This window comes from Zootoca vivipara, chromosome 2 (genome assembly GCF_965207765.1).
Source record: "Zootoca vivipara chromosome 2, rZooViv2.hap1.1, whole genome shotgun sequence".
Classification (NCBI taxonomy): Eukaryota; Metazoa; Chordata; class Lepidosauria; order Squamata; family Lacertidae; genus Zootoca; species Zootoca vivipara.
In genome coordinates this window covers 81,227,136-81,249,074 of record NC_142584.1, presented here as the reverse complement: position 1 = coordinate 81,249,074, position 21,939 = coordinate 81,227,136, and the positions used below count along the sequence as shown (strand labels likewise).

Here is a 21,939-nt window from a genome sequence, read left to right as displayed (position 1 = left end):
AGTTGTTAGGATAGGCAAAGTACAAATAATTTATTCCCCACCCGCCATCACCTAGCTTTGTTTATAACTCAGACACTCTTAGTATTTCAAAGCATTTCTCTCCCTGCAGTGGCTAAAGTGGTTGATGAAATCGGAAATGCCCTGTGCATCATGGGGTTAACCATCCCTTGCCAGTTCCAATGATGGCTTCCAGTGGTACAGCCCTGGCCACCCCTGGCTATGGCATGTGGATGGCATGAGCCAGTGCTCAGCTGGCTAATAGGAGGCTGCTGCAATGATTTAATAGAAGCCGGGCTGGGAAGAGAATTCCAATCAGAGGTTCATTGTCCCCATTATTATAGTGTAAGGAAACCACCCAATTCACGCCCACCAATACCCAGCACGAGGGGCCGTCAGCCGCTCATTGTCTACCTTGTAGACTCTGCAAGGCTCAGATTCTGGAGCTTGATGCATGCTCTCATTGTGCACCCTCAATGATGCAAATGTTTGGGGTTTTTGTTTTTTTATCTCTTGCATTTTAGTTCTGTTAATACTCTACTTTATGGTCAGGTGGCTAAGAGAAAACAAACCAGCCTCCCAACTTCAGGAAATCTGACGGTTTTTAGCAGTACCTATTGGGCAAAGGCCCTGAGTGTGGCAGGAAGGGGGGGAATCTAATTATTTGCTCTAGTGAGATAATATTTAATAGGTCCCCAGCCTCTTTTAATCTAAGTTGTGTAGCCATTACTTTGCATTTAGAGTTCCATGTTTGAATAATGGGGTGATCTTGCCAACTTGCAAAAATCCAATTATACAACTCAGATAGCGATCTGGCTGCCACAGCCCAGCCAATTAATGCCGTGGAAACTTTAGCACCTGTGCAAGCGGCGGGTCATTCTGGGGAGCAGAGGGCGGATGGAACTTCTTGAGCGAAGTGGGCTGCTTTAATTCCTTCAGACAAGAGGAGCGGAAGCGAACTGGCGGCAATGGCTGCTCTCTGAGAACGTGATTGGAATAAGCTCTGGTGCCATCTGAATGAGCCCTGATAATGGCAGAATCGAAAAAGGCAATGTGAAAAAGTCACCCTACCTCAGCCACGGTTATATCATCATTGGCCAATGAAATGCAGACGCTAAACAGACTTGATTTTCCTCACCGTGCAATGTTCCTCATTAACTGCCAGTTACTTGCAAAAGGGGACAAACTGGATGGTGGGAAGGAGACCAGCTTCACTGGAAACACAAATGGAAGGGGCAGACAAGTGGGAGAGGAATGAGAAAGATGGGGAAATTGTCTGGGGGGAAGATCTTCCACAAGGATACAGGACAGCAAACGTCCTGTGCCCTGGACAGCTGATAAGAACTGAAGGTGGGGCCAATTTTCATATTTTATATATGGAAGTGGTGACAACTGCCTGAAGGTCTCCAGCTCCTGTCACTTTCTCTTCAGCAGGTATCCACCTCCCAACAGTTGCCTAAGTCCCCTCCTCTCCAGGGTTTTCCCCAAGCAATCTGAGACTACGCCGGCATGCCTGTCTTTGCTCCTCCTGTTCCATGTCTCTCCTGGTCCAGGGAAACCAGGGGGAGGGGAACGTAGCAGCAGGAGGGGGAGACATTCTTGCTTCTTCACCAGCCAGACTCATCTCTGCCTCTTGGTCTCTCCCCCTTCCCTTCTGGACTTCTCTTTGTCACAGACTCTCCTTCCCCACTAAGCCCTGTTGCCTCTTCAGCTTCCGACACCGCCTGTTCCCAGTCTTCTCCTCTTCTCCCTCTGACCACTCATTGTTCTCCCACGTCGACAGTACCCCTGGGTCACCTACCAGTATCAATGACAAAAAAAGAAGTTAAAGATTCCTTTAGCAGACATTTGTTTTAAAAGCACCCTCAGCTTCTCAGATAGGATGCTTTTTATCATCAGATCCTAAAACAGTTAAGACAGGGTTCTCAAGGGGAAAAGGATGTTCCTCTGCAATTGGTTTCCGAATAATCTTTTGCTGCTGTTTTCTAGCTCGATGTGATTTATTAGCAGCCTTCTTTAATACATTGGTTCAGTGGGAAGATAACCACACAGACCACGGACTACAATGAAATGCCTATTACGCAGGAAGCATGAATTAATTACGGTGGCATTATAAAGCCAGTGGTAGGATCTGTGGAAACTTCCAAACTGCTGCTCAGGTTGCACAGTTAAATTTGGGTTGGAGATGGTGTACAATAAACCTTCTTCCCCCAAAGACTTGACTTCTTCTCTTCTTCTTGCAACAAGGAAAGCAACGGGAAAACGCACTGGAAAACATGAGATAGCATTTGCTTTATGTAACATTGTCTAAATAGCCAGTGTAATCTAGCCACTCAGCAAACAAATTGGGATGTAAACAGGTCATCTCAAAGCCCCCAGTGTGTAAAGCCCATTTGTTGGAAAACGTTCAGAAAAGAGCAACCAACATGGTCAAGGAAACACAGAGACTCCCCTATGAGGAAAGGCTGCTACGTTTGTGACTTGCTAGTTTGGAGAAAAGGTGAGTAAGAGGTCTGGATGGTGGCAACATGAGAACAGGCCTTTTCTGCAGTGGCTCCGTTTGTGGGATGCTCTTCCCAGGGAGGCTCACCTGGCACCTTCACTATACATCTTCAGGAGCCAGGCAAAAACATTTCTCTTCTCTTATCCACCTTTTTAATGTGTTTATGGGATGGGGCATTATGAGGCTGCTTTGTTTTTGTTCTTGTTTTTACTATGTATTTTGTATTTTTATGCTGTGAACTGCCCTGGGATCTTCGGATGAAGGGCGGCATGCAAATTTAATAAATAAAATTAAAGTGAATAAAGGTACAGTATGCAGAGCATGAAGAAAGTGGACAGGGAAACAGTTTTCTCTTGTTTGCATAACAATTGAACTTGTAGATGTCCAGTGAAGAAGGACTTCTTTATGCAGCTTGTATGCTTGCCACATGCATCTAGTTGGCCACTGTGAGAAGAGGATGTTGGACTGCAAGGGGCTTTGGCCTGATCCAGCAATTTTTTTTCTTATGTTCTTGTTTAGTGAGCCTGTTTGCAGGGGTCTTTCCTTCCTCCCATGGCCAGAGTCCATCTCTGGGTGCCAGCTGCTGGGAACAACTGTGGGAGGTGCCCTCATGCTCTGCTTGTGCACGTCCCCTATGCATGTGGTTGCTCCCTGTCTGGAAGAGGATTCTAGACTAGATAGGCCAGCAAGGCTCCTCTCACATTATTTTATATGTTCCATCAATCACCTGCATCTGCCCTGTCAACTGGAGTGCAAGTTTCTCAAGGAAGCAGAGATAATGAAATCTCAAATGCTCTGTCAGGCTGCTCAGCCACCAGCACATCTATATTTCGAAAAGTCTTTTTCCGTTTTCAGATGGGCCAGAATTCCTGAAGGATCGCAACCTGCCCTATATACTTGGCCATACTTTTGGGCTGCCTCCAAACTGTCACTATTTTCCAGGGAGGAATTCAATCACATACTGGAAATGTAGGTTTGTGAAATTGAATTCACTCTGTCGGTGCTCTGTTGCAACAAATCTTCTTTAAAAAAACCCACAAACTTATCTGGGGTTAAGAAAGTGAAGGGAAAATGCACTAAAAAAAGAGAATAGGATAACGTTCAATGGATGGGATGTTGTATAACCTCTTCACAAATGAATCAAGATGAATTCTCATTGGCTTAGAACCTCCCTGCATACATATCAGAGCAAAAACTCAATCAAGAGCAGAGATTGTATAACCTCCATCCAAACTTTGTGCCAGCAAATCAGGATGAATGCTCAATGAATAGGTGGCCTGCAGAAGCCCTGATGCATCTTAATCAGACAGCCTTCTCCAGTTTCTCCCCTGAATGGGGTGAGTAGCCAATAGGGACAGGGCCTTTGGGGGAGGGGCGGTGCCCTGATTAAAGAATGCCCTCCCCAGGGAAGCTTGCCTAGCACCTACCTTAATGAAAATCTTTTCAGCATCAGTTAAAAGTCCTTTTTATTCTCCCAGACATTTTCATAGCTGCCAAGTTATCCCCTTTTTAAAGGGATTTTCCCTTATGCTGAATAGGCTTCCTCGCGAGAAAAGGGAAAACTTGGCAGCTATGCATTTTATTTCTATGGAACAAGCTTTTTCTTCAAGCTGTGTTCTAGTGCTGTTTTTAATTATTTTATGCTGTTTGTGTGGATAGTTGCACTGATTTGTTTTAATTGCTTTGATCGTTTACATTTTGTTGAGGTTTGTTTTTGTTTTTCTGTTTTTTTGGTAAGCTGCCCAGATGATGTGGCAGTGTCAATGTATTTTACATGTTCTTAGAATTAACATTACATTTAAAGGCACTCTGCAAGTTCGTGTAGCAGAACAGCCTTTCACAGTCAGGCACCATCCAGATGTTTTGGATTACAGCTAGTATCATCCTTGACCACCGGCCAAACAGTCAAGTGCGAAAGAGTCTAAAACCACCAAATGGGGGCAGGGAAAGGCTGTAGCAGAGTACAGTAATCTGCACAGAGCTTGCCTTTTCTAACATTTTGATGGGCTTACCTCAAATGTGTTTTGTTAACTTCGGAGAATGGATTCTGTCAAGTGATTCTCAGGGTCTAGTGATTCTTTTGGCAGGTTCTTGCAGACTGCTGAAGACAAACATGCAGATTGGTGCTTGCCTCCTGCAGTGGAGAGACCTGCTGAGGCCCGGGATTCTTCCATACACATATGAGTGGACTTCTTCTATACGGTCTTTAGAATCTGAGCCCTTGTCCATAAATTGTGAACTGAATCTCAGCAATTCCTTTGTTTTGACTATACAGTGGTACCTCTACTTACGAATAACTCTACTTACGAATGTTTCTACTTACGAATTGAGCTCCGTCCGCCATCTTGGATGCGGTTTAGATAGGATTTTTTTCTACTTACGAATTTTTAGATAGGGTTGCTTCGACTTACGAATTTTTTTTCTCCCAATGCATTCCTATGGGATTCGACTTACAATTTTTTTCTACTTACGAATGTGTGTTCGGAACGCATTAAATTCGTAAGTAGAGGTACCACTGTAAAGTGTATTTTATTAGTTCACACCACATGCTGTTTGTTGATTATCCTAATGGGTACTCCACATATATCCATAATTAAAACGTTATTTATCTCTACTGATATGTTCATATTGACTTGTTTACCCTAGTGCAGGGGAATAAGGAACAGGTGGCCCTCCAGATGTTGTTAGCCTCCAATAGGCCCATCAGCCCCAGCCAACAGGACCTATGGTCAGTGATGATGGTAGTTGTGGCACCTGGGAAGCCAGAGTTTCCCAGTCCCTGCACTAGTGATTCATTCATTTGCAAACTTGGAATTCCCACCCAAGTTTCTATGCCTCAGGTACACTTAAAGGAGACCTGAAACATGGGGTCAGGTGTCCCTCTCCCTTGCCATCTGTTGGCCAGGGAAGAAGTAGAGCCTCTTGGGCTTGCCGATCCAAAGGTCAGTGATTGAAATCCCCATAACGGGGTGAGCTCCTGTTGCTCTGTCCCAGTTCCTACCAACATAGCAGTTTAAAAGCACACCAGTCCAAGTAGATAAATAGGTACTGCTGCGGCGGGAAGGTAAACAGCGTTTCCATTTATTCATGCTGGCCACATGACCCGGAAAGCTGTGGACAAACATCAGCTCCCTCGGCCTGAAGTGAGACGAGCTTTCTACTCTGCCTGTAGCTGCAATGTTGCGTTTCTTCTTGCATACTGATCTGAGGGGGGCGGGGGCGAGGAGAAGAGCTCAGTGAGGTAAGAAGCACACGCTGCCAGCCACAAGGCCTCCTGGGGGGCAAGTTTACAACAGTTCCTACATAGCCGATGTACAGAGCCTTTGGCCCACCTCCAGACAGACCTCTCTTTCCAGCCGTGTCCCCTTCTCAAGTGGTTTTGGCCTGGGTGGAATGTGATCATGCCTCTTGCTTGCCTGGATGAGAGAGGCGTGGATGATGGCACACATCAACTCCATGGGGCTGATGCTTCTACAGTGGTGTCTCGCTAGACGAATTTAATTCATTCCACGGGTCTTTTCTTATAACGAAAAATACGTCTAGCGAATCCCATAGGAATGCATTGAATTTTTTTTGCCCATAGGAACGCATTAATTGAATTTCAATGCATTCCTATGGGAAACTGTGATTCGCTAGATGAATTTTTCATAAAACGAATTCGTCTAGCGAGGCAACCTCCGCTCAAAAAATCCTTTCGTTAAGCGAAAATTTCGTTAAGCAGGGCATTCGTTAAGCGAGGCACCACTGTACAGCGCCTCCCCTAATGTCTGCTGGGACGGGGCAACCCCCCCATCTTGAAGGGGCAGAGAAGGCCCTGTGGAACGCCCTCCCATCGGAGGTCAAGGAGATAAACAACTACCTGACATTTAGAAAACACCTAAAGGCAGCCCTGTTTAGGGAAGTTTTTAATCTGTGATATTTTATGTGTATTTTGGTATTTGTTGGAAGCCGCCCAGAGTGGCGGGGAAAACCCAGCCAGATGGGCGGGGTATAAATAAATAAATAAATAAATAATGATGTTGCCCCAGGCTGCACAGAACAGTTAGAGATGCCCATATGTCCTGATTGTGCACTTTCCCACTGTATGTGGTTGCCTGCACCAGGTCTTCAGAGACTCCCCTGACCAGGCCATTGAAATTCAAGTGTGCTGTTAGGATGCAGAAATGGGTGGAAATAGGTGCCTTTTGCTTGGTGTTGGAGTCTGCCAGAACAAAATGGTGAGGTGGTGCTCAGGTCAGGAGCAAAAGGAAGTAGGGTGTGTGTGAGAGACGACAGAGACCACCCACCGAACCACCACCACCAACTTAACAAACCCCTCCTTCCCAAATGCTAAAGGCTTCCATAATAGTAATGAATGCAGCTACAGACCATGTTTTCACTTATAAGTTTTTCTGCAGTTAGGCGAAATCCAGATTAAATGTTGGGTAGAGAGAGAGAGAGAGAGAGAGAGAGAGAGAGAGAGAGAGAGAGAATATGGATGAGCTGGCATTTTGATGTTCATACGTCCTGCTAGTATCCTGTAAAGGTTCCTCTCTAGCCACTCTCACCCAAGTTCTGGGCTTGGCAACCACCAGCATCCCATATTTTAGTGCTAAGCTATGAAGGGCAAGAAGTGTTCTGGGAAGAGACAGGTATGCTTTTACCTTGGGTGGTGTAGTGGTGGTAGTTAGAAGACAACAGCTGTGGGTTTTGCACAGGACTTGCTGGTCTTCCAACTGTTTTACAGACAGGCAAGGGATCGGCAGGGGATGAAGCCTAGTCCCATTGTGCAAACCCTCCAACATATCTCTCATGAAAATAGATGGTGATAATAATAATAATAATAATAATAATAATAATAATAATAATAATAATAAAATAACAACCCACCCATCTGACTGGGTTGACCTAGCCAACATATAAAAAAACATAATAAAACAGTAAACATTAAAAAACCCCTTCCCTACACAGGGCTGCCTTCAGATGTCTTCTAAAGGTTGTATAGTTATTTTTCTCCTTGGCTCAGGGGTCACAATGACTCCATACCAACATTTCTCCAATGGAAATAGAGATGTCCTAAGGGAAAGTGGGATGTCCCTGGATCAAATCAGAAACTGGGACGGCTTCCGTAAATCTGGGACTGTCCCTGGATAAAAAGGACACTTGGAGGGTCTGTAATGACCCTTTCCTTTCATGCGAAGAAGTGCCCTCTGTTGGATATCCCCAATTCCAAGTGCAGTCATAGGAAGAGCCCTGCACTATTAAGCCAAAGGCCCCTGCATCCCAACATTCTGGTCTCAGTAACCAACCATACCCCACAGGAAAATGTGCAAGCATGTGGAGGAGAGATTTGCCAATTGTGTTATTGAGATCTGATCCTATAGTTTGCATTGCCTGCATTGTATAATTGTGAGTGTATGGCTTAGTCCCCCCCCCCCCCATATCCCTGGGATGACTTGCTTAAAATGCTTTTTTCCCTTTGCCTCTCTCTGTGTGCCAAAGGGTAATGTAAACAAAACAGGATGCCCAGCTAAGCTATCAAGGCAGGATGAGCTGGCCCTGTCTGGAACACAGAAGGACTTATCAGCTGCGTAGCCTCTTACTCAAGGCTGCTGGAAGTTGCTAGTTTGACGCGTAAACTGAAGGCTAAAGGCTTTGTTGAGCCAACATGTGTTAGAGTCTACACCCAGAGATATGAATTCGACAGTAATTGACAATATGCATAGACGATGTGAAGGAGGGGGGAAGATGCATAAATCACCATTGTCCCCTATAGCCCTGTTTATGTTACCCCTGCCTAAGCCAGCATGTGTTTACGCACAGGACGTGTACTAGTGACCCCCTTGCGTGGGTGACCCCCTTGCGTGCGCACATTTACAGGGAGGGGGAAAGAGCCCAAAAGAAGGGTATAAGAGAGCTTTGCAATATGTGTTTCTTTACTCTTGTTGTGGAACTGACCACGTTGAGTCTCTTATTAATAAGAAATTAAATTCTTTCTCTGGAACTCAACCCCGGTGTCGTTTTGACTATCTTTGTCCTGCCTGGGGCAACTTAAAGGACCCTTAGTAGCTGATAAGGCTACAAGCAGGAGCTGAATGCAAAAGCACTCATCCTACTTGTCTTTGTAACTGAGCAAACACATGCTTCACACACACACACACACACACACACACACACACACACACACGGCAGGGACAGATCTTTAAAATCCAGTCACAGGTCCAAAGGAGCCCCTCATATAAGCAAAGATGCATATAAGCAAAGATTTGCCTTAAAAATTGCTAACGCAATGTTTGGTTATGTAGCTCCTAGCCGCAGACACTTGCCTTTTCGTGTGTGGGCTTATTTGCATGTATGCATGGCTTTATGTCTGTTCCCGTGCACTGCAAGCAAAAAATAATCTTTGCATCTGAGGGAGGGAAATGGGGCATTGTCAAAATGCCCTCCCCGCCTTCATAAAAAAAAATTGGGGTGAGAGGGGGAAAAGAAGCTGCTCTTTGAGTAGCGAGGGCTGATGACTACATCACTCTTGTGACTTTTGCCATCAGCTGATAAGAGATAAAGCTAATATCATACTATAATCCACTGAAGCCTCTAATAGGCTTAGGAATAACGGGTTTACAGCCTCATTAATGTTCAGCACTAGGTATAAGAAGCAAGTACAATTGGGGGAGTTCTGCACAAAAGAAAACAGTGGGCTGCTACATGGCTAGAGCCTGCCTACCTGTTGAGAGCAGAGGGGGAAATATTAGAAGTCTGAAAGGATAAGAGGCGAGCAGCATAGAGAAGGGTCGATTATATATATAAAAAAGAACAGATAAGAGTAGCCAAGGAAACACTGACAGTTCAGTCATTGGTGGCCCAGCTAAACTTAAGTCAAGCTGTGCAAAAGAGCTGAAGTCAAGGTTGTCTCTTCTGTAGCACAGCAGAAAACTCACATTCCTAGGCTACCCCACCAAATACAAGGCACAAATTCATGCCCTTTGGCAGGAAGCAGACACACTAGATGTGACTTGCTCAACAGCATTACAGCTCCAGGGCAGGGATATAAGGAACCTGCGGCTCCCCCAGGTGTCGCCAGACTCCATCTCCCATCAGTCCCAGTCAGCATGGCCAACTGCTAGGGCTGAAGTTGGTGTCTGGCTACACCTAGAGGGTCACAGGTCCTCCAAGCCTGCTAAAGGGACTTAGAGCAGTTGACTTGTTAGCATCAGTTAGAGTCCCAAAACACATCATGGCAAGCTTAACTGTACAGTCTCTGTTAGCATGCAACACCATCAGAAAGGGATACTGTACTCCTAGGTTGTTGCCCTGGTAAAACTCAAGAGGTTTCAAGTAGCCATCCTGTTCTGGGCTACAGTCTGATTTGATTTAGTGCAGGGCTGTTCAACAGCTGAGCATCTCTCCCCAGACAGAGGCCCCAGCAGCTATGGATGGTCCAAGCATTGACGCAGATGCTCTAGTCTGAACCAGCAGCATGGTGTAGAATGGTTCACATTGGTAGGAGTTGGCCCATTACAGAAAAGATAGTTAGGTTTGAGGGTTATGATAGCTGGCGATGAAGTCACCAGGCACTACATTAAGAAGGCCAAGGTTGCCCATCATTATCAAGGTCTGTAGACCTGTAAGTAATCCATGCTGTTCTTTGGGCATGTTTAGTGCACCTGAGCACTTAAAACAGAGGTAGCTACACTCGAGGAAGTTGAGTCCAGCTGACTTCAAAGAGAGACAGAACCCGTTCTAAGTGCATATCTGCTGGCTTAAAAACTTCCTGCGGATTGCACTATTCAGATAATGGGAAACCATATAAAATTGACCTTTTGCAAAAGGTTGCTTTTCTAGCTCTTTCAATGAACTGGCACATAACCTAGATGTAATGGTTATTTCATCTGTGGTTCACCCATCACCTAGCATTTGTGGGACACAGCCTGCCTGTTATTAGGGAAAAGCAGGTTATTGAATGTATGAAAGAAACCTGGAATGGAAAGAGCAATCAGTCCTATGCCCATTATCCCAGCTGGCAGTTCAGAGTCAATCACCTGTAGAAATGGAGGCAAGAGGCTGTCCGCTAACCTAGGCTTTGTTCCATTTGCAAACCTGTCATCAGCTTCGTTATTTAACTCCCAAAGCTGCCTTTGTTTTAGCCTTACACAAGACCACAACACACACAGTTTCAACTCCAAAGACCCACAACAAGGCTTTCCTTTTGGGCAACCACATTTTAAAAAGATGGCGGGATAAGGAAGCTAAAAAGAAAAAGAAGACGACTATCTTTATGGAAACAAACCATCAGGGATGTGACAATGAGTGGAGGGAGAGGAGGAAGGGTTTTGTTTTTGGTTAATCAGTATTTTTAACCCTTGCTCATCAGTACCTTGGGTTCCATTTTTCCTCCCTCTTACCATGATGTATTTAGAGGAGCTGCAATCTACTGAATGCAGTGACCGAATTAGTGACTTAAGAAGGGATAGATGGAAAAGTTGTAACTGGAGCAGATTGCTGTCACAACATTACACTTTCTTGTGTTGGGACCAGTGAATGTGCCTCTGTTACAGTTTTTCTGGAGAGAACCCAGCTGCACATTTATGTGATGCTGTGCATACCACCCTCCCCACACTGAAACCCCATACAACTGCTTCTACTTTCCTGATGTGTTAGAGCAAAAAGCAGTTTGCCAACCCTAGTAAGAAAAAACCTTCTGAGCATTAAGCCTCACTTAAATCATAGCACCATTCTGGCGACAGAGATAAGATGGTTGCTTTTGTTGTCCCCCATGTTGCTGTAGACAAGGTTAATATATTCTAAAAGTACAAACGATAAAAAAAATAGGCTCTGCAACCCTGTACATGTCTCCCCAAATGGTTCTGAAAGGATGCTGTGGGGACCAGCATCAACCCCAATAGCTCCAACATGCCCATGACAGTCCCAGGGGCTGATATTGGCCAGTTTGCTATCTGCTGCTGCTCCTTGGGTGGTCGTTTTGGGCCCCTCCAAGTTGTAGACCCCTGGACTTCAGCCCCCAAGATTGAGCCCTAGCTGCACTGCAGTGTGAGTGCATGCAGGTGGCCAAGGGATGGTTGAGGAGAGCATCTTCTGAAGCAGGGCCTGGATGCTGTGGTGGCTTACTAGTTTCTGGTCCCCATTTTTAAGATCAGGGTAAAATAATAGGATACCTGCTGTGGCCATATTTTTAGGCCTAAACCGAACACTCACTAAACTCAATGCATGCCTAACTCTTGGTTGGATTTAAGCCACAATGTTTCCTGCACTGGGCAGATTCTCTTTCTGCAGAAAGAGCAGCATTCAGCTTCTGTGTTCAGTAAAGGATTCGGCTTTGAGAGACAATGGACACTTCTAGATGACCTGTTCGCTGAGCGTTTGTTGTGATATATTTGCAAGAAGATTACATGTTCTTGCAGGAAATTTAGACAACACTGGCTATTTAATGAGCTCTCGTTCTGATTCATTTGTTGGGCCAGACGTCCCAGCCCACTATAATTGCGCAACTTGAATTTACCAGTATGTGACTGAATCCCACCCGAAGATAGTCTCGGCCTGGCAGCAGCCCATGAATGGCATCTACACTATGTTCGCACTAAAGCCTCATTTTAAAACATATAATTTTTTTAAAAAATAAAAATTTGCTTTACAAACTTTCCAAGTCTGCAATTCTGCTCTGACAGGTGTCTTTCAAACAAATCAAAACACGGACTGCCCCCTCTTACCAGAGCAGCTTCGTTATTTAACAACAGGTGGTTAAAAATACATTTTCAACAATGTTAGTAAATCTTCCAGCAACAACTAAACACTGAAAGGTTTCTTTTTTGAGATGTTTCTTACAGAGAATATGACATTTATAATTTATTTCAAGTATTCAAGCTTAATAGTCAGTTTTTTAAATCAGTGTACAATACATTTTTTTTTAAAAAACTGCATGCACACAGACGTGCATGGACATACATTCAAAGAATAAGAACAATTACTGGTAAGTTCCAACCTAGAATTTTAGTTGCCAATCCTGCACCCACTTCCATTTTTCCTAGTAAGTAAGAATTGATTCAACTCCTGAGTTGCCTCTTTCAGAAAATGCAAAGTAAAAAAAAAATGAATGCAGATTATACCAACTGGGAGAGGGGGAAGGGAAAGCCAAACATTATCAATGGAACAAGGACTAAGGGGCCTGGGAGAAATCACATTTTTGAATTCCTCCATGAAATTCGTGAACAAAAGACACATCTTGCTCATCTGTAAAATTTCAGATCGGAGGAGATGCATTTCTATAGTATCAGTAGAAAAAAAAGCCGCAGGATCAGCTAGGAAAAATGAATTAAAAATGTTTTATGTACACCCTCTCTTCTGCACTGTGTAGGAATATCCTTGTACGATCAGATATACATAAATGTGGTTTTGATCCCCCCCCCAGCAGACTATCCAACAATTCACTCCCATGCTGTCAAAACTGTCCTCAGAGTGGCATACCCCTCCTACAGACACCAGGGACAACCGTGCCCATTTCGCCTTTTCCAAACCTTCCAAGAAATGTATAAACTGATTAAGGGACTCTTATTGTAGGCTCAAAAAATGAAAGCAAAAATACACACAATTTTTGAAATTTCTAGGGCCAACAGTGGGTATAGCACAAGGCATACATGCAAAAGTGAACAAAGATAGCCTTACTAGGGGGCTGCTTATAGCATCCCCCTCCCCTTATCCTCTTTTAGGAAAGGCGTTTAGGCAGACATAGGGGTCAAAGGCCTCTCATTAAATGCCAGGCCTGCTCCGTTCCAATCAGACTCTTTGACAAGATGTCTCCTTCAGTTTATAGGACACCGTTATTACATAATGGGCCTTATCACAATATGAGGAAGGCTTTGCAAAAGGTATTCATCTTCCTTGTACAATATCCTGGAAAGGCCTTATCAAGCACCTTGGAGATATTAGTTCCTTCTCAATTTATTGAAGTTATTTCACTGCCACAGAAGAGCAGAGATTGGCAGACAAGCATAACTGCACTACACCTATTTTCAATCTGAGAAAGAGAGAGAGATATTGTGTAGGGAGCAGTCAGAAGTAGCTGCTGGCATCATGCATTGCTTGTCTTTTAAAAAAAGAATTCAGCCCTGCAAGCAAAAAATGTGATGGTCTGCAATTTTAAATGCAGACAAAATACAATTCATGGGTGACAGATCTAGCTCTACCTTAATTTTGATGTATTATCATGCACAGGTTGTTCATAAGCCCAACAAATTTGGCCTGCACAACAAGGAATGAAGTATTCAGTTAATGTCCTCTTGATGTTCTAAAAAGTTCCACAAAATACTGAACCAGGTAGGAAGTCAGGAGCATAGCAGCCAACTCCTAGTGACCGAGGTCCCTTCGGTCCCCCCAATAAAAAATTTGAGGGCGTTGGGTGGCAGCCCCCAGCCATCATAGATAATGATCATGAAAGTTGCAGTCCAACACCATACGGAGGGCCACAGGTTTGCCAGCCCTGACTTAAGTGCTCTAATGTCACACAGGAGGAGTGCTCACCGAGTGGTCAGTTATGGTTTTAATCTATGAAGATACAAGGAAGAAAGAAGACTTCATGATCTGCAGAACCAAAGATGGGAGAAGCAATGATCTGACCACAGGGGCGTAGCCAGGATCAAAACTAGGGGGGGGGGCAAGCCATGGTTGTTCAGGGGCGGGGCCAAGGCACGGAAGGGGAGGGGCCACAAAGTGGGCGGGGCTAAAGGGCCAGCGGGCCTGATGACATCGTGGCGGTGGCAGCAGCAGCCACCTTGTGCTTCTGGGGCTGGTAGCGTTGGCGGCTACCCTGCTTGGCTGGAGAGGACGGGAGGGTCGGGCAGGCAAGAGGGGGTGGCAGGGCGGGCGAGGGCGAGGCAAGACACGGCCGCAGCCACGACGGCTCCGAGGCGTTGCTGCATATCAGCATAATATTTCAACCATGGTTCAAGCCCCACCTTAGGAAAAAAAATCCTGCATTGCAGCGGGTTGGACTAGATGACCCTTGTGGTCCCTTCCGACTACAATTCTACGATTCTATTGATATATTACCATACCATATGCATCGTTCTGCTTTCTTGAATTGTCCTACTCCTAGGCATAGCAGCCAACTCCTAGAGGCCTAGGTGCCTCCCCCCCCCCAATTACTGGTAAATACCGTATTTGATAGAGTCATCCCCCCATGTTGATGGGCTTTCTATGTGGGGCTTAACTGCCTCCCCCCGTATTTTATTAAGGATGGAAGAGGGAGGGAAGGAAGGAAGAAATAGAGAGATAACTCATATTTGTGGGTGTCTCTGGATGACGCTGTGATGCTGGAACTCTGCAGCAAGAGGACGGGAGGGTCGGGCAGGCGAGAGGGGGTGGCAGGGCGGGCGAGGGCGAGGCAAGGCATGGCCGCAGCCACGATGGCTCCGAGGCGTTGCTGCATATCAGCATAATATTTCAACCATGGTTCAAGCCCCACCTTAGGAAAAAAAATCCTGCATTGCAGCGGGTTGGACTTGATGACCCTTGTGGTCCCTTCCGACTACAATTCTACGATTCTATTGATATATTACCATACCATATGCATCGTTCTGCTTTCTTGAATTGTCCTACTCCTAGGCATAGCAGCCAACTCCTAGAGGCCTAGGTGCCCCCCCCCAATTACTGGTAAATACCGTATTTGAGTCATCCCCCCATGTATGTGGGGCTTATCTGCCCCCCCGTATTTTATTAAGGATGGAAGAGGGAGGGAAGGAAGGAAGAAATAGAGAGAGGGATAACTCATATTTGTGGGTGCCTCTGGGTGACGCTGTGATGCTGGAACTCTGCATGTACAGGAGCCTTGTAAGCAGCTTTCTCTCTGCTTGATTTACAGCAGGCACGTCCAACAGGTAGATTGTGATCTACCAGTAGATCACTGGATGTCTGTGGTAGATCACTGGTAGGTCACTGGCCCCCCTAAAAAAAGCTCACCCAAAATTTTCCTCCTCCCTCAAAAAAGTTGAACTATGACCTGAAGCCCTAAACAAAAATGGGCCTCCCTCCCTCCTAAAAGAAGCTCAACAAGTTTGACCTAAACCCAAAAAAACAGGGCTTCCCTTCCTTAAAAAAAAACTCAACAGCTTTGTCCTGACCCCCCCAAAAGGGGGTAGATCACCCCCAGTTTTAAACTCTGAGTCTCTTGGGAGGTGGCCACCCCTGATTTACAGTATACAGATGCAGGAGGAGGGGCAGACTGGAACACCAATGCTTTTTATAAACATCACTGTGTCTGTCAAAGCTCCAGCCCCCCCTTTCTGATTCACTTCTTTTTAGCCTTGCAGAGCCACCTTAGTCAAATTGAATCCTCTGAGTCTGCACCCTCATTAAATCGCCAATAGAACTCTTAATGCTCCTGAATGCTCATTAACCACTCCCACTTAAGAACAATAGGGTGAAATGGTCAGCTATCGAATCTTGCCTGGGGATATATGCTCCATTGTCTTAACTGCTTAACTACTGGTAGCCACTTTGCTTTATTTATTTGATGTGTTTTTGTTACTGCTGTGTGTCCCCCCCCCCCAGCAAGCGGAGACTTAGCTGCTCTTGCTAAAGCAAAGCCCTTTCCACTTTGGAGGGGAAAAGTGCTGGTTATGGTCTGTAAAATACATTAAGGGTCCGGTTGGGCCCTTATATGTCTAACATGCTTAGGACTAACACAGGAACACCACAAGGATGCGTGCTTAGTCCGCTCCTTTATACTCTTTATACGTATGATTGTGTCGCTGCCCACCCTAGAAATAGGGTCATCAAATTTGCAGATGACACAACCGTGATCGGGCTCATCTCTGATAAGGAGGGTGAAACTGAGTATAGAGATGAGGTGGAGCGACTGACAGAGTGGTGCAGAGTCAACAACTTGCTCATAAACACAAAGAAAACAAAGGAGCTGGTGGTGGACTTTAGGAGACAGAAGAACGAGGTCCAGCCACTTTTGATTGACGGAATTTGTGTGGAGAGGGTAACAACGTTTAGATTTCTAGGCATTGAGTTACAGGAGGATCTGTCCTGGAGTGTTAATACAAGGGGGCTTGTGAAGAAGGCGCAGCAGAGACTGTATTTTTTGAGAATTTTAAGGAAAAACCATCTTCCACAAAAGCTGCTGCTTGCCTTCTATCACTGTGCCATACAGAGCGTGCTCACGTACGGTTTATGTGTGTGGTACGGAAGCTGTACTTCCCAGGACAGAGCAGGGCTGTGTAGAATTATTAAAACAGCAGAGAGCATTATTGGCTGCTCACTCACCACCTTAGAACAAATTTACACCACCAGGTGCCATAAAAAAGCACTAGATATATCAAGAGATCCAACGCACCCTGGTCACCATTTCTTTCAGCTCCTGCCATCGGGACGGAGATATAGATCTATGCAGGCAAGAACGAGCCGTCTCAGGAACAGTTTCTTCTCTAGAGCGATTTTGGCCTTAAATGGAAAGCCTGGACTTTGAAGTCATCTTATTTTACTTGTTATTTTGTATTATATTACTGTTTTTAATTAGGTTTTTATAATTTTGGATTATGCGGAATGCTTTATCGGAGTGGATGTAGCAACCGAGTAATTTCGTTGTTCCCGCAAGGGGACAATGACAATAAAGATATCTTAATCTTAATCTTAATTTTTTTGCTTCTAGGGGGGGGCAGCTGCCCCCTCCTGCCCCCCCTGCCTACGCCCATGTCTGACCACACTAGGACATGATCAGGGCCGGATTTAGGTTTGATGAGGCCCTAGGAGAAGGGGACAACAGAGGACGAGATGGCTGGACAGTGTTCTCAAAGCCACCAACATGAGTCTGACCAAACTGCGGGAGGAAGTGGAAGACAAGAGTGCCTGGCGTGCTCTGGTCCCTGGGGTCACGAACAATCAGACAAGAAGAAGCAGAAGCAGAAGCAGAAGCAGAAGCAGAAGAAGAAGAAGAAGAAGAAGAAGAAGAAGCAGCTACTGAAGGTAATGGGGCCCTTTATATGTCCAGCTGTCCTTTGTCAACAACAAATTGTCTCTGTTTTTGTGTGTTGAATATATGCTATATGGTAATTTATGGACCTAATAGGTATCTAAAGCCATTTGCACATAACAAAATATGTATTTTATCAAGTTAATTGTTGAACTGAAATACAATTAAGAAGTATATTAATAGTGAAATAATTATTAAGCTCTAAATATATGTAGGTTTTATTTCCTTTGTTTTTTATCTTATATTTTGGAAATGCACATCCAGGTTTTTTTTCCTTTAATTTTTTGGGGGGGCCCCAAGAGAGTGGGGCCCTAAGCTATAACTTGTTTAGTTTATACATAAATCTGGCACTGGACATGATATCCTGACTGGAGAATTAACCTCACTTAATGTACTTCTCAAGCAAAAGATGGTGCTTTAAACCAGTGTTTCCCAACCTTGGTTCTCCAGCTGTTTTTGGACTACAATTCCCATCATCCCTGGCCACTGGTCTTGCTAGTTAGGGATGATGGGAGTTGTAGTTCAAAAACAGCTGGAGGCCCAGGTTTGGGAAACACTGCTTTAAACAACCCCCGCCAATAGTAAAGACACCTTGAGCTTATTTGTTCTCAGTGACTAGCTGAAATCGCCCAAACTCCAAAAGCTAGGAAGCAACTGTAATTGAATCATTTTAAGATAATCAAATGAACACACAGGGCTGCAGAAGCTCTTGGCAGTTTCCTCAATGCCAGCCAACCTATCCATTCACTGCTGGGATGAAACAAACAAACAAACGAACAAAGAGGAAACCCCTCTTCACCATTTTCTCTGCTATTACAGTCTTGGTGCTTCCTACCTGCCTCCCCTGGCAAAAATTGTATGTCAAAGCGGGGGAGGAAAGTTGCAAGGTGTTTTTTTCTTTTTAATCATTTAAAATAAAACAAATAGAATCAAATCCTGTTGGAGTGGTGGTTCTCATTTTGTTCATCCTCCCATATTTGAGGTGGGGACAGGGAGAGGGAGAATTGCAAGCATTATATGGTTGTCCTAGACAGGGCAGAGGTGTCCCTGCTCAAATTGCAGAGAATGCTAGGGTACTCTCTCCATTTACACTGGGAGTTTGCCACACCAGAAGCAGTGCAATGGTCTAAATTCACGTGCTCCTATTTGTATGGCTGGGTGCCTGTTGCATTGGGACACCCCAGATATCCACTTTATCTGCATTGTTGAGCTGGTTCTGGGAGTGAAGTGGAGCAGGCAAGGGACAACAGGGGGCAACCAGGTTTTGAAGTCACCAGGCCCAAGGCTATAATAAAACAAAGCGTTAGCGACATGTGCGGACTGCTTTAGCTAGCAATTCTGCAGTGTTGTCTTGCCCTTCGCAAAAACATACTTCCAAAATCCTGCAACTGATACAGAATATGCAAATACCATCAAATTGAAACACACACACACACAAATATTTATCCATTGACTATGTTTATTTGATTCTATGAAAATACAAATCCCTTTCAATGTTCACAATGGTTTTCATTTTAAACATTTCACTTAAAAACAGGGCTGTTCACTTGTCTCAGACAGTGACCCCCAAACTAACACTGCTCACCAGCTCAAACCTGATGGCCAATTCTAGAGGCTCCCAGCACTGACATCATACCAAAGCAGATGCCCTGGCCCAAGGCAATTCCTTTATTTATTTGGTTCACATTAGGTTTAGAGGTTATCCAAATAGTTCCAGTTTTAATTCAAGCTACTTCTAACACTGAAGGTTGCAAAGCTCTTGTTAACCCACTCTGCAAAGAGCTTTGGCAGCGTGCATGTTTATTAAGATATTACAGACCCGTATTAGTATGTGAGCCTGTCGGAAAGATCTAAATAGGAAAAAGCAGGCAAATCCATTTTGCAGGAGACCTGGAGGAATTAGATAAAGAAAAGGGAGCTCTCCCGATTTGTGCATATTAAGGAGCAGAGCTATCAGATACCAGGCTTAAGCAGCCTCCGGGACATAAAAGGTAAAGCTAGGCAGAGCCAATTGCTATTAAGCTCAAGGCAAGGAACACCCCCAGGCTGGAGGGAGAAGAGCGTGCATTGCCATCTACAGATACATGGTCCTTGTGTGTGCAGTGCCAGAGGCAACAAGGCCAGCACATCGCAGGAGACAAGCAGCAACTCTTAAAAAGGACACACCTTAGCAGTGAGTCCAGGCAGAAGATCTGTCGAAGGAACCCCTGCTGCCTGGACCATCGATATCCATGTTGGTGCCGTGGGTGAGGAATTCAAGCACAAACACCACGGCATAGAACAAGAAGAGAAGCAGGTGCTTACTTGCATTAGACCCCAGATAAGCCAGTATCTAACCCAGAGATCAAGCAGCGGGGTTTAAAAAGGACCGAAAGGCTCGCTGGACACAGGACTAAAGAGAGTAGCAAGCAGCAGCTCCCTTAGCTAGGATTGCAGCACTTGAGCACTAGACACAGCAGACAAGATGTTACAAAAGCTGGCCGCAAACACTGGCCTACTCCACTGGGTAGCGGCAGGACAAGAAATGCAGGTGGAAATGGATGCTGACAGCAGAGACCTCTTGCTCAAAGACCCTCAAGGTCACAGGCCTCTGCCCTCTCTCCTGTGCAAAGGTCACTAGGGAGGTATATTCTCCTAGACTTGTCAAAGCACTCCATCTGTGAAGACACAGCTGTTTTGCCCCACCCCTTAGAAGTGGGCAGACAACAATCAGCTTTAGCTAACTGCTCACTGACTTGCATAAACGCTGAACATTCCACCTGTAGGGCCTTATGGCACTCCACTTAAACCTTAGGGCTCACCTGAAGGGATAATAAGGTATGAGTGGTACTGGAAAAAGGGATGGAAAGGATACAACCACAAGAGGCATTCTTATCCCAAGCTGGCCTTTCCCCGCACCAGTTAGCTGTCTCCAGGAGATATTTCTGGAAACTCCTTATAGATCTCTTGGATTATCATTTTGTCCATCTGGCACTGCTGACTCTCTTCCTCTTCCACCATGATGCGCTGCAAGGTCCTCTGCAAGTCAGTGTAACGGTGCTTGTGCTGCAGGTATGGCGTCGACCGGATGATAGAATGCATCAGAGACAAGTATTCCATCCGCAGCTGTGGGAACAGAAGACATCGAAAAGGGCTTTAGCAGCAAGATAAACAAAAGAGGAAACACAGGCATTGGAAAACAATCTGATCGTCAAGCGCAAGACTGCAGCACAAGCAATTGCAAATAGAATGGGCTCGTAGGTGAAAGATTCCTCCACAATCTTTGTTTTCCCCATTGGTCCGTAGGGGCCCTCACTTTCAGAGGAGTTCTGGAAATCTATTTAACCAACCAATCAAATTAGCTGAATGTTTTTCAAATACTAGTCAACTGGACTCGGACTCAAGTGGCTCAATAAACAATATCCCTCTTCCATTTCAAGCAGCTTCAGGGATGAGAACAATTACTCAGCTAACCCTGGCCAGAAAGAATGCAGACTCTAGAATCTACAGCCTCATTGCTTTACACACGGGAGAAAGGAGATGGTAGATAATACTTTAGAGAAACATTCCTCCAGGTTTCAAGCTCACTGTGTGAATCCAAAAAGAGAGACAGCTAAAATCCCCAACTTTGACTGGCCAAAGGCCCATTAAACTGAGAAGCCCTCCTCTGAAAAGAAGCTGTCAGCCATGCATATTTATTGGTCTTGTAGTCTAGCCTAACAGAAAAAGTTTGAGATGCACAACAGCTTTAAGAGCAGATGTTCTTTGCAACTATGAAATATAAAAATATATCTTATGCATGCATAATTCAGGCTTTTAGTGAATCCCTAGAAAAAGTAGTTTGGCAATGGAAAGACTAGAACAAAACACAACCTTTGTGCCCATTCGAGCTTTTGGAGCACAAATGCTATCAGGATGATATTAAAGTGATTTCAGAAGCAAGATGCCGAAATATTAGTGTCCCAAACCCATTAGAACTTCATTGCAAAACAGGAGCACATTGAATTGGTCCTGGGAGGCAAATGCAGACTCTAGACCAGGCATGTCAAACCTGCGGCCCTCCAGATGTTTTGGACTACAATTCCCATCTTCCCCAACCACTGGTCCTGCTAGCTAGGGATCATGGGAGTTGTAGGCCAAAACATCTGGAGGGCCGCAGGTTTGACATGCCTGCTCTAGACCAGTGTTTCTCAACCAGTGTGCCTCCAGATGTTTTGGGACTACAACTCCCATCATTCCTGACCACTGGTCTTGCTAGCTAGGGATGATGGGAGTTGTAGTCCCAAAACATCTGGAGGCACACTGGTTGAGAAACACTGCTCTAGACCATTAGTCTTCAACAGGTGGTTCAGCACCCAATACAGCCGTACCTTGGATCCCAAACACCTTGCAAGTTGAACGTTTTGGCTCCTGAATGCCACAAATCTGGAAGTGAGTGTTCCAGTTTGTGAATGTTCTTTGGAACCCGAATGTCCGACGGGGCTTCCGCGGCTTC

The 21,939-nt window shown here is 45.1% G+C and overlaps 1 protein-coding gene across 4 annotated transcripts in view; it reads right to left on the bottom strand.

The window, feature by feature from the left end:
• Nucleotides 1-18,906: 18,906 nt before the first annotated feature.
• NCKIPSD (NCK interacting protein with SH3 domain) overlaps nt 18,907-21,939 on the bottom strand; it is a 94,225-nt gene continuing 91,192 nt past the window's right edge. For all 4 annotated transcript variants that reach the window (XM_035106417.3, XM_088662323.1, XM_088662321.1 and 1 more), the window contains one exon: nt 18,907-20,570. In XM_035106417.3, coding sequence (XP_034962308.2) covers nt 20,367-20,570 — 204 coding nt within the window. In that variant the 3' untranslated portion in view covers nt 18,907-20,366. The remainder of the gene's footprint in view (nt 20,571-21,939) is intronic.